This window comes from Tasmannia lanceolata, unplaced genomic scaffold (assembly GCF_043159265.1).
Source record: "Tasmannia lanceolata isolate RefF3 unplaced genomic scaffold, GAP_Taslan_0.1 ptg000011l, whole genome shotgun sequence".
Taxonomy (NCBI): Eukaryota; Viridiplantae; Streptophyta; class Magnoliopsida; order Canellales; family Winteraceae; genus Tasmannia; species Tasmannia lanceolata.
The window spans coordinates 15,225,880-15,238,305 of record NW_027518688.1 but is presented as its reverse complement, the minus strand read 5'-3'; the positions used below and the strand labels follow the sequence as shown (position 1 = coordinate 15,238,305).

The 12,426-nt window shown below is 39.1% G+C and overlaps 1 protein-coding gene, 1 non-coding gene and 1 pseudogene across 2 annotated transcripts; 2 read left to right on the top strand and 1 right to left on the bottom strand.

The window, feature by feature from the left end:
• The first annotated feature begins 1,413 nt into the window (after positions 1-1,413).
• TRNAN-GUU (transfer RNA asparagine (anticodon GUU)) lies at positions 1,414-1,487 on the top strand. Its single transcript has one exon. It is a non-coding gene; the product is annotated as a tRNA-Asn (tRNA).
• A 7,019-nt stretch (positions 1,488-8,506) lies between these two features.
• LOC143886474 (thaumatin-like protein 1) lies at positions 8,507-11,839 on the bottom strand. The gene is made up of 3 exons (XM_077390449.1): positions 11,435-11,839; positions 10,455-11,142; positions 8,507-9,078 (listed from the first exon to the last, which is right to left on the bottom strand). The coding sequence occupies exons 1-3, from the start codon at positions 11,490-11,492 to the stop codon at positions 8,910-8,912; spliced, it is 915 nt and encodes a 304-aa protein (XP_077246564.1). The 5' UTR covers positions 11,493-11,839; the 3' UTR covers positions 8,507-8,909.
• Positions 11,840-12,254: 415 nt separating this feature from the next.
• LOC143886955 (5S ribosomal RNA) lies at positions 12,255-12,375 on the top strand (annotated as a pseudogene).
• The last annotated feature ends 51 nt before the right edge of the window (positions 12,376-12,426 follow it).

The window sequence follows — 12,426 nt, the reverse complement described above, 5'->3', positions numbered from 1 at the left end:
GATTGTGGAGTCCCCAACTGATTATTGGACCGAAAATTGCACTAGATTTGAGTCCAATAATCGGTTGGAGACTCCACAATCAGTTGTCATAATCTAAACCAAATAGCCCCATAAACGAGGTACAAGATAAGTAGGACCTGGGATGCTCTGTGTTCGGTTGAATTTGAAACTTAGAAATTAAGTAAGATCCAAAAGGCTATCTGCAAAGGATCCCACCATAAGGAAATCAAATGGACCATGACCTAGATATAGGTAGATCAGAGCCAAACTCTGTCCATTTACATCCCTATTAAAAGCCCACAAATTAAATAGGGATGTTTGGAAACCCAATAAATTTTTTGCCTAGGAAAATTATTTTTCTCAGGCTTGATAATGTTTTTTCTGTAGATAATTTTTTTAAAAAAAGGGTAATCAAACCTTGGAAAAATCATTTTCCAAGACAAAATTTAGGCCATAATTGTTTTGAATTTAGAGAATCTATTGTGAGTCCGAAGCTGATTATTGTACTCAAAATTAAACATAAATTTGAGTCCAATAATCAGTTTTGAACTCGTAATCAGTTCTAAAAATCCAAAACAAACTTAGGAATTTTTTTTTATAATGGTCGAACATGCCCGACTCCACTTGGGAGAGAGTTTTGATGTATGGCGCACCACACTTAACCCTAGCAAATAAATGGTTTAGATCATTGAACAAGTAGTCCACTCTTGCTTCCATAGAGGCCGTTGATCATCACGGATCACATACCCAAGGGCAGCTGCTCTGTTCAACACTGAGAAAGCCCATCAAATTTCAGCTTGCTCTATCCAATAATTGATTATGTTCATCTGGTTTTTGAAACAACTATGGTTGGGTTTAATAAGGGTTTACAAAAGCGATTAGATTTTGTTTATTTGTCAATAGGAAATGACATGCACCTCTCTTGTTTTTATATAGAGACTCCTTTCTTTATTTTGACACTCTAATTGGATGTGGATAGCATTTTGAAGATTGCAAAGCCAATGAGATTATTTACAAAGTACAGTACCAATATCACAAGGTGATGAACTGACTATTGGGAGCCTCCATACACTCTCCCAATCCTCTATAAAACAGTTCATCTTGGTCCTCTACTTGCACACGTAATCTTGTATTAATCTCTCTTTTCTAATCCACATGAAAGAGCGATTAAAGCGGGTTCCCATCACTGAACCTCGTAGAGCAAGGAGAAACTGAGAAAAGGGAAGGTTTCTAGAAGGTTTGAAGCTTTAGGATCACCCTTAAAATGAAATGTTTTATTCAACGTTTACCACCAAAGATCCATACCGATTTTCTCTAAGGCATAAGAATATCAACACTGTCAACCAATCCAAGGCGATAGTTTTCACATAATTATAAAATGTAATTTAAAATTTATAATAAGCAATATCAAAAGCTGGAATAGCTCAGTTGGCTAGAGCGTGTGGCTGTTAACCACAAGGTCGGAGGTTCAAGCCCTCCTTCTAGCGCAATAATCAGAGAGATTTGTTTTTTCCATTTTTCAAACAAAAGGAAGTCTAAACTGAAGGGAGCCCTTGCAAAAAAGAGGTGAAAGGGTTCTCCTAATGGCTACACATCACCATCATAGCTAAGCAAGGGCTCCCTTCAGTCTAGAATTGCTCTTTAATAAACAATCTCCTTTTTCCACACCCAAAAAAAACGAACTGATAACTGCACGACCTAATGGGGGAGCTTACATTGTCTAATGGGAATTATTCAGAAAAGTTGCACCAGTGGGCCCACACACAGTTGATTTGCAAGACATCTATGAATAGACCTGGCAAACGGCCGGGCCGGGCCTGGTTTGACCCGGCACGTACGGTTCCGGGTCAAAATGACCCGGAAAATTTTACGAGTCACTAAGGTTTAACCCGTACGGGTCGGGTCAACCCGCGGGTGACCCGGATTTTTGACATAATTTTTTAAGATTTTTTTTATTTATAAAGGGATTTGCCAGCCACCTTCTCCAATTGCATGTGATCATGCGCGCTGTTAGCCCATTCATGTTGACTTTTTGAGAGTTGTCTTATGTACAAAAAGCAGGAAGTGCGATTTGTGCAAAGGTGGCTAGCAATAAATAATAGCAATAAATAAAAATCATGCGGTACTAAACTTAATAGTGGAAAAATGGCACTAAAGTAGAAAAAATACGAAAAAAGTACCGAAAAAATGTAGCAAAATATGACAATTACCGAAAAAGGGTAAAATAAAATCTTTTTATACTTCTCCACGGGCACCCGCGGGTCCACCCGGCCCGGCCCAGTTTTGACATGCCGGGTGGACCCTCAGGTCAATTTCCAACGGGTCACTGATTGGTGACCCGTACCCCTAATTTAAGGCAGGCCGGGTGGACCCGCGGGTCCAGGTCACTTTTTGCCACGTCTATCTATGAAGTCGGTGCAATTATCTAGCAATGACCCAATTATAGTGGACCCACACAGTCAGCAAAACGTCATTTTAAAACTTCTACAGTGAAAAAAACTCTGTTTTTAAAGTTGAGGTTTTAGAAGTATTAAATGTGTTTTTTGGGCCAACTTTTCAACTTTCCTAAATGACATAATTTTAAAAGCATTTTTTTCGTGTTTCCGTTTTCTTTACTCCGAAATTTTTAACCAATAGTGTCTTAAACTCGAATTTTTGGTTGATTTGCCCAAACACGTTTTGCTAACTATGGGCCCACTGCCCACATACAATCCTTTCCCATGTGTGATCACGTGAGGTCTGGTTAGTTTCACATACCATACATCAGGCTTTCTTCACAGTTTTCTATTTTCCCATTTCCAAATAGCATAAAGCGATGGTTTGAAGAGCATTTCTTCCTAAAGAAACAAGTTTCATGTATATTTCACGTGTTAAAGAATTTTGTATTGGAGCTTTTGACATGTATGTGAGAATATCATGTGCCCTTTTTTCTTTGTGGGAAAATGATATCGGAATTTCGGTAGAAATTTCGGTTTTTCCGAAATTTGACCCAAAAAATATGTTTTTTAATATTAATTTAATATTTCACCGAAATTTAATATTGAATAAAATATTAGTTTCGGGTCAAGTACCAGATTTCGACCGAAATTTCATAATTTCACGGTCCGAAACCGGTACCGAAACCGAAATTTTAAACCTTGATAATGACACTTTCTAATTAGCTATTTAAGGTAATTACAATTCCGAACAAAAGAAAAACTACCAATGTCAATTCAAAGTAGAATTATGAAGTGAGGAATGTGATTAGAAAAAAAAAGGAAGTGGGAATAGCATGTCCCCCTTTTTTTTTGGATTAGGAGGCATTTTGGATGACATCTATAATGCATCTGGCCCACATGAGAAAAAATGTCAAAGGTGAAAAAGCAGGACTCTTTTTCGTGTTCAAATACAGAATGTAACTTCTCATTAGAAAATGAGTAGTGGGTGTATATTGTAATGTCGTGCATTCAAACACCAAGTGAAAATTCCAATATATCAACTTCTATCATTCTCATTCCTTTGACTCTAAACAACTTTTGAAGCTCCAAAAAATTCAAAGATAAGATGAATGAATTGAAAAAACAAAACCCAGATGCATTTTGGATTTCATACTCAGAGGAGAGAAAAATAGATAATATTATGTGATATTTGTATGAATAATGGAAAAAACAGAGACAAGGGGAGAAGAATGTGGTCGCCTTACGCAAGTTAAAACTACAAAGCCATTGGAATCATTGGTTTAGGTCGGCTCACGCAACCACGCACGTTGCCATTGCTTTCAAATTATGGTAGAATTCAGTGTGAGAACACTAAAAACATCTTAGTCGTGTTGTAAGGTGATTGGGAATCGGAGTCATTGGTATTTTTTTTCGCTTTCAGTATTAGAATCACGTTTTTTAACTCATTTATAAGAATCATTTTTTGTAGATGGGAAATACAATGGCTGAGCATGCAGATGCGAATGGAAATGATCCGGTCATTGGGTGTGATGTGTACATAATCCAACGGCTAAGTGAGATCTAGGCATGGGCTTGATCATGGTTTCAAATTTCGGATTTCGGTGGAGACCGAAACCGGAGTTTACCGAAATTTCCTTTTTTGCCATTTACCGAATTTCGGACAGAAATTTCAATTAAATGCCATTATTTATTTATTTTTAAAAAGAGTTACAAAATTTCGGTTGGAATTTCAGTCCGGAATTTCGAACCAAATTACCAAATTTCGGATTTCGCTGAAACTTCGGTTTTCGGTGGGGTCCGAAATGGTTACCGAAACCAAAATTTTAAACCATGGGCGTGATCAAGGGAAAGACGTGATTGACAGGCGAGATCCAATGGCGTGACATGATTCCATTACTCCTATTGTTTTTACGCTCATTTTATTTTTATTTTTTTGGTAGGTAAACTGAGATCAAGCCACCGACCTCAAGGTTGAGATACAAGGTTTCAACCATTGAGCTACAGGCTCAAACCCGAGCCCATTTTATTTATGTCCAAGAAACGGAGCCAATAGTCATGTTCAGATTGCAATAATTTTATTGAATAGTTTAGAAATATTTTTCTTGCAATCAAAACAGGGTCAAAGGAAAATATGATATGAGCATATGTTTGTTATAGATGGTCGGAAAGAGCAACAATAAATATTGCCACGTATATCAAGTTAGGGATATGGTTGTCATTTTATAATAAGAACAATGATATTCTCGTCATGAAAAAACTGATTAGAACAAGGATATTCTTGCACTGTTCTCCTTACGAGGAGTGCCATTATCAAAGCAACCAAGTGCAGATATCATGACCCTTATACACTTAGATAATAAGATCATGTGACTTAGGACCTAAGTTGATAAACAAGGGCACATGATCAGGAATCATCCACGTGTACAAAACAGCAGCCGAGATCTGGCAACGCGTGTATTGCAAACCTGCAATATGTGTTGTCCATATCTCACCCTCAACGGTCGAGATTAATCGAATGTGCTTAGGATAGAAGTGATGTTGAAAGAAGCCTTGGAGCCTTAATTGAGTGTGGATAGTATATGGGGCCCACTTAGATAGTCTGAATCTTGGTGTGGGCCTACATGGAGACATGCATTTAGGTTCTGACTTGGCACCACGTAAGGTTTGTCTTAGGGTCCCCCTTTTATCACATGATATGTATTTTGAGGGGGCCCAGGTTGTTAAAGGAAGCCCTTCACTCAACATGTCCAGCCGATGAGGGTTGTGGTATGGTCATTCACTTACGTAGGATTGAAACTTGTGGTTGCTTTAAGTGCACATGAAGCAATAGGCACAACAATAAAGTCCAATGCCCTGTCTTTTCCGACATGGGAATATCTAAAACCTTCCTAATTTCAGCAAAAAATTTTACCTCCTTTTTTCTAAAATCTCTTTAGCTCTTTCCTTTTGATAATGGCACTCCTCATTAGTAGGGGTGCAACTTGCAACGGGTTCAACCCAGACCAGACGGGTTCAACTTGAATGGATTTTCTGCCTTCGAACCGGAGGGAGTATTTGTTTCCTCAACCCTGAGATCATTGTCTTTCTTTGGGACCCATTCCATTTTTTGGACTTTGGAGGTTTCTGTCACTTTTTGTTTAAGTGATAATGGACATTGTGTTGAAGTCTTTGCAAAGGTCGCAGGCCGATGGCTTCCAATCATATTCGATGTGGACAATTTTTAGAGAGTTCTTTCTCTGCACTAACCTCAACACAAATTCTAGAATAGTTTAGACAGGTCTTCCAATGATCCTATAAAATGATAAGCTTCAACCCTTTTTAGGTTCGTCGATGGTTCTAATAGCGTATGGCATCCCTTTCCAAGACCTCATTTCACTCACAATGAAAAGCAAATGATCGGATACGGGGCACAGTGTGGTTTGTCTACGACTCCAAACTGTGTTAGTTTTCAGCCTCTTAAAATTGCTCTTTTGGAGATATAATGTGTCTAATCTAAGGGGCCGTTTGGATATGTGGATTTTAGAATATTTTTTTCAAAATTGTAGCTAAGAGACAAGAGAAGAAGCGGACTAGCGTCGTTTTTTACTTCTCGCCCTTCTCTTCGCCAGCAAGAGAGTAGCAAGTCCTCCCATATTTCCAGGTTTTAGAAATCTTAGGATGCAGGAGAGATTTTTAAAACATGAATTTCTCACTTAAAATCTAAGAAACGCTGTCAGGACGGCATACAACAGCTTGATCATGAACCCGCTTTTACACTGCTTTCAAACTAAAAACTTGGATTATAAAATCCGTGTATCCAAAACAGCCCCTAAATGTCTAAAAAGTAACTCCAACTAATTAAAGAGGCTAACTCTGTCCTTCATAATGATTTTGGGGGGTTTTCAGCTCAGCCAACCTTAGCCAACGCGTGTACAATAAGAATGGTAGGTAGATTTACAACCAATCTGGTATGGGCAGGTCACTTTTAGTGTTCCCTGTCTTGAGAAATCAAGGGAAGTAGATGAAACAGAAGAAAAAAAAAGAAATTTTACACGTTAGTGTAAGATAGAAAAATCAGCCTACGTTTCTTTATTTTTCGTCTCCTTATATAAAAGATTACAACCAGTGTTAATCCCCAACAATATAGGAAGAGTCCCACTAAAATTCCTAGAAGATAAACTCTAAGAAGATAAATAGTCAACTAGCATCGACCAAATCAAATCTCTCATACTTATCTAGAACCCACACAACTCTAACGCTACCCCAACTACTTTATTCAAGAGTGGACACGTAACACAGTCATTGTCCTAAACTCCCAGAACTCCCAACCCAACGAATTTAGTGAAGACTTCTCTTCTCCTCTCCTTCCTCTTCTTCTTATTCCTGCTCTTTCTCCTTCTTTTGTATTTTCCTTTTTCTCTACTCCTCTCTCCCTCTTTCTCCCACGGCTCACTCATGACATTTGAGAAAGTTGAATTTACACAACTTTAGGGGCATTGTTGACACAGTCTGTCTGATGGATGAGAATGTTAATAAACAAGATTTGGCCACAGTATCTGATCTGAGCGTGTCTATTGAATGCTTAAGGCCCAAAATTATATTGGATCGTGACTAAAATCTGATGGGCCATCCTAGTCCTGAGTGCATGGGTATTTTCATAACTTTAAGAAAATCCAACTCAAAACGACAAAAAACATTTTACACTTTGTTTAAAATCAGGTGGTGATGATATCATCTCACACTATGTTTAAGAGGATATGATATTGTTAATTCCTGTTTTGATAATGACCTCCCTTCTTTATTTTACACATTTTCTGGTTGTTGCTTGCTACTGTACGCAACAAGATGTCAAACATCGAATCAGTGAAATTAGCTAAAAACAAAATGAAGAGAATCAATTAATGGTGCTCATGTCATATTCTTTTATTGTAAGTTATGAGTAAATAAAAAAAGAACACACAAACGGCTAGTGAGATCCCATAAATTTAAGAAGATTGCATAACCGTCCGATCAAACAACTCCCTTGTCCCAACTAATGAAGCAGACATCCATTCATTTTCTCAAGGGAGATAATTTTTTCGCCCCTGTAGGATAATGCACCCCCTTTCAATGTGAATTGTGGGCAAACTTTAGGGTGATGATTTTTTCAACCCCTCTGTAGGATAATGCGCCCCACGTTTAACATGAATTGTGGGCAAACTTTAGGTTGATGATTTTTTCAACCCCTCGGTAGGATAATGCGCCCCGTTTTAATGTGAATCGTGGGGAAAATTTAGGGTGATGATTTTTTCAACCCCTTCGTAGGATAATGTGTCCCCCTGTTAATGTGAATTGTAGTCAAACTTTTATGCTTTTCAACGCCGAATCAGTTAAAAGTGGGGCGCATTATCCTACAGGGGGTGAAAAAATCATCGTCATTTCTTAATTACGTAAACTTGATGTATCCCCCCCCCCCCCCCGGAGCCAAGGGCGATGGCACTTGAAAGGGAAGGGGGACAATTGCCCCCCTTAATTTTTTGGGAAAAAAATCTACCTTTATTTTTTAATACTTTTTTATACTTACCCCATTTTAAAAAAAATATGCCTCCCTTTCCGATCATCCCTAAGATAGAAAACTTTAAAATTTTAATTTTACCATCGCAAGATGTCATATTTGTTTACCACAGTGTATGTTGGTGATAGAATATATATGAGGGGTTTTTTTGGAAACTATAATATTGCTTTCATTTGTTTGGAGAAAAAATATTACTATAATTTTTTCACCGCCTGTGCAAAATTTCTGGCATCACCCCTGCCCCGAGCAAAAACAAAACAAGTCCTTTCAAACCAGCACATCCCCCACTTACCCATTTCTCTTTCTAAGAAAAGGAAAAACAAAAGAGGGGTGCCAATATTATTTACCACCTTATCAACATGAAGAAACCCAATAAATGATATAAATAGATTATCTTTATAAATAGATTATCTAAGCCAAGTAAAAGAGCACCCTTTTAGATCACATCCAGACCAAACAACGATAAAAACAAAATGCCACAAATATTGAGAGAGAGAGAGAGAGAGAGAGAGAGAGAGAGAGAGAGAGAGGGAGAGAGAGGACAAAAAAAATTCAACTGGCTTTTGGCATTACTAGGCGATGCTTCCATAAGCAACAAATAAATATTCTATCAAAGAATGCAACCCAAAAAAGCCACCCCACATTTTAATCTATGCACCCCCCTTTCATCTCCTACCGTGTGAATCGCGTATACATATGCGTGCTATAAACAATGTAATTCTTCTTCATTTTTTTCCTAATATTCTGTCCTAATAATTAATTAAAAGATTAAACAAAAAAAAAAAGTCTAAAAAATCTTGAATTTCCCTCCTTGTAGTGGGGCCCACGAGTGAATTTCCCTCCTAACAACGTCACTATCTCTACGCACGTGATATCTTCTCTTCCAGTGGGGCCCACCAGTGACACGTGCAGCTAAATTTAGAATTCTCTGCTAAAAATTAGTGGAAGAGTTGGAAGAACAAGGCCAAAATAACAACGGCTAGGATTCTCCATGGCTTGATGAGTGGTGACGCGTGGCTGATCTCATCACCGCTCGTGAAGATCATGCTGCTGTTCACGAGTGGTAATTCGGCTGCCGCAGGATTCTTTCCGTCCGACGATTTAAGGCTGCAAAAAAACCAAAACGAATAATAGAGTAAAAAACGATACCTGACGTAACGTTTCGGTAAAAAACAACACACACACACACTTTCCGAAATGTCACATGCATTGTGGGGCCCATGTATACAAAGTATACAAAAAAGTAGCTGACGTAACGTTTCGGTGGCCTGCACGTTACAATGGGCGGTGAGAAATTTGTTTCCGAGACGTAAACGTGTCTTTCGGCCTCTACTCAGCCGACCTATGTCATTAAATCCGAAAAATATCGAATGTCGGTGTTGAGGATATATTTACGAAACCGCCATCAATATCAGTAAATAATTAAATATAAGATATTTTCTGAGTAAAATTACTAAAATACCCCTACATTAAAATATCATTGGACGTTGAAGTGATATTCACGAAAACGCCTTTAATCCCAGTAGCTAGAAGATTTTCTGTGTAAAATTACTATAAAACCCTACACTCAGATTTTTGTTAATTACTGAAATATACTTCAGATAACTTTTTGGGATTTGCTAGGCAAGAGGCATTTCGCGGATGGTCTATCGGAAGCAGCCATGGAGAGGCTCACTTTTCAGCATAGTTTGTCTTCGTGGCTGTGCTCACTTGCAACAGACCATCCGTGGGTTGTTAAAAATTTGAAGGGTAAAATAGGAAGACAAAACATTAGAAATTATTTAGGGACTGTTTGGATACGCGAATTTAAAAATCCATGTTTTTAGTTTGAAGACAGTGTAAAAGAGGGTTCATGATCAAGCTGCTGTATGTTCTATCTTGACAGTGTATCTTAGATTTTAAGAAGAAAATCAAGTTTTAAAAATCTCTCCGACATCTTAAGATTTCTAACACCTGGAAATATGGGACGATCTGCTACTCTTTTGCTGATGGGAAGAAGGGACAAAAGTAAAAAAATGAGTAAAAAACGACGGCTGGTCTGCTTCTTCTCTCGTCTTTAACCCAAGATTACACTATTTTCAAACTAAAAATCTGGATTCCAAAATCCGGCTGCTTAAAATCTTGTTTGAAAACAGTCTCTAACCCTCATGAGATTTCTAAAACCTGGTTTTCTTACTTAAAATCCGAGAAACGCTGAAAGGATAGCATGCAGCCACCAGAATATGAACCTTCTTTTACACTGTTTTCAAATTAAAAACTCAGATTCTAAAATCCGCGTATCCAAACGGTCCGGTAATGATTTTTTTTGCCCTGTAGGATTATGCGCTCCCCTTTCAACATGATTTTGACTTCAAAAAGCTTTCGAGTATGGCCTCAGTTCATAAAATATCTAACTATCCATCCTCATCCAAACAATTTGAAATCAACAATCCCCGATATTTTCAAACCCCCTCATTTTAATAACCCCACCCTCATTTTCGTACCTGGAGATCGTAGGGCAGAAGGTGATCACATAATTCGCGGATGCGCACGTAAAAGTGCTACTCCCATCGTCGTACGCGTAACTATACGCGCGTGGACAAGCATGCTTGAAGAACTGGGAATAAGAACTTGGTTTGCACGTATTCGGATTCCCGTACTCCCCACTACAACAATACTGCGGTTCACCAAACGCACCACACGCGCTTTTACAAGCCACGTTCTCGCTCCCATCACTTCCCAAAACCCTCAAATCCGAGGGACAAATCCCATTGAGGTCCACCAAACACCCGGTAGTACTACAATTCCCATCCTTACCACCTTGTGGGACCACCAACATCGGTAAATTATAGCCGTCCACTAGGCTCACATCATAAAAATCGAGGCCATCGCTGCCGTCGAGCGTGAATTCGGCTAGGGTCGCCGGGATCGCTCCTTGACCGTTGCATTCGAGTTTTCCTGACCCGCAATCGCCGGTCATGCACGAGAATTTACCGGTAGAGTCTTCGGAGCATAGGGTCCGACCCCAGATCCGACCGGACCATGATGTGGGTACTGAGAGGGTCTTGGATTGGCCCGTTTGGAGAGCGAAGCCCGTTGTTGAGATTGGAGCCGTGCCTGCGCTGGATAGGATCCCGGGCCAGACTGAGTAGCCGCAGTTGTTGGTTAACGTGAAGGAAGCTGATAAGACACCTGCAAAATAAGGCAGAGGAGAATTGTCATGCATTGGTATTGGTGTCTTATGGACTTGAACCTAAGACTTGCGTTCTCTTCGTTTGAGATTGTGACCACCGGTTGTAAGCCAACTACCGATTATTGGAATCAAAATCATTGATTTTGATTTTGATTCCAATAATCGGCAGAGGGCCTTACAATCTGTTGTCAGTCAGAATCTGAAACGAACACGGCCTTAGTGTGGATTTATTATGTTTACGAAGTAGAGAAAGATTAAACTAAGAGAGGAAGAGAAACAGAGTCAAGATACCTGATAGAAATAGGAGGGGAATACAAAAAATGGGAAGAGAAAGGGATAATCTGGCCATATTGCAGAGATCCCTCTTCTTCTCTACTGAAACTAAGGTAATGAGATCTCTAATGGAGGAGGTGGAGAGGTTGATTTATAGGGATATTTCTGCAAAGTATTGGGCCCATGTAATGTCGGCTATCTTGTCTTTGTTTATGGTGTCTACTGGGAGATCAGGCGGCTAGTTACAGTAATTTTGGTGAGGAGAAAGGGAGGCATTTAAAGAGGGATAATAACTACCTTTGGCTTTGAAATGAGGAGAGTTTGTTTAAAGGGAAATTTTCTTCATTTGCAAGACAAAAAGAAACTGTCAGTTGCTATTGGCTTAAGGAAATATATCTGGCATACGATCTCAAATGGGACTCTGCCTCTGTCTACAGTAACTCGAAACTACAGCAGTTCCTTTAATGGGGAGTTTCAGTGAAATTTGCACTCTTCTCTTTATGAGGACACCCCTCTCTTTGTCTTTACCTATAAAACAAGAGAAACTGCTAAAAATATGTTGGTTATTAGGCTTGATCCTAACGGCCACTCTCTGGGACCGCTGTTGGGACATCTGTGTGATCAGATCCATTGGTCCCACCAGCAACCAAAAATCCAGCCAAATGTCGTTGAAAGCAATGTGATCAGATGCTTTTAGATCCTTGATCTATTAATCATTTATCAAACTCTTGGGATGTACGTTCAGCTTGGGATCATAAATAATTGTGCAGAAGAACACTTCAGGAGGGTATGACTAATACAATCATACACACAGTGAAGCTTAAAATAATAGGCCATAGGGTGCGATCATACTAACACAAATGCACTGGATCTCATTAGAACTCCGAAGTTAAGCATGCTTGGGTGAAAATAGCACTAGGATATGAGTGACCTCCTGGGAAGTCCTCGTATTGCACTCTTGTCACGTTTCCCTAACTAAAAAGAAATAATACGCCATGGGAATGCTACAT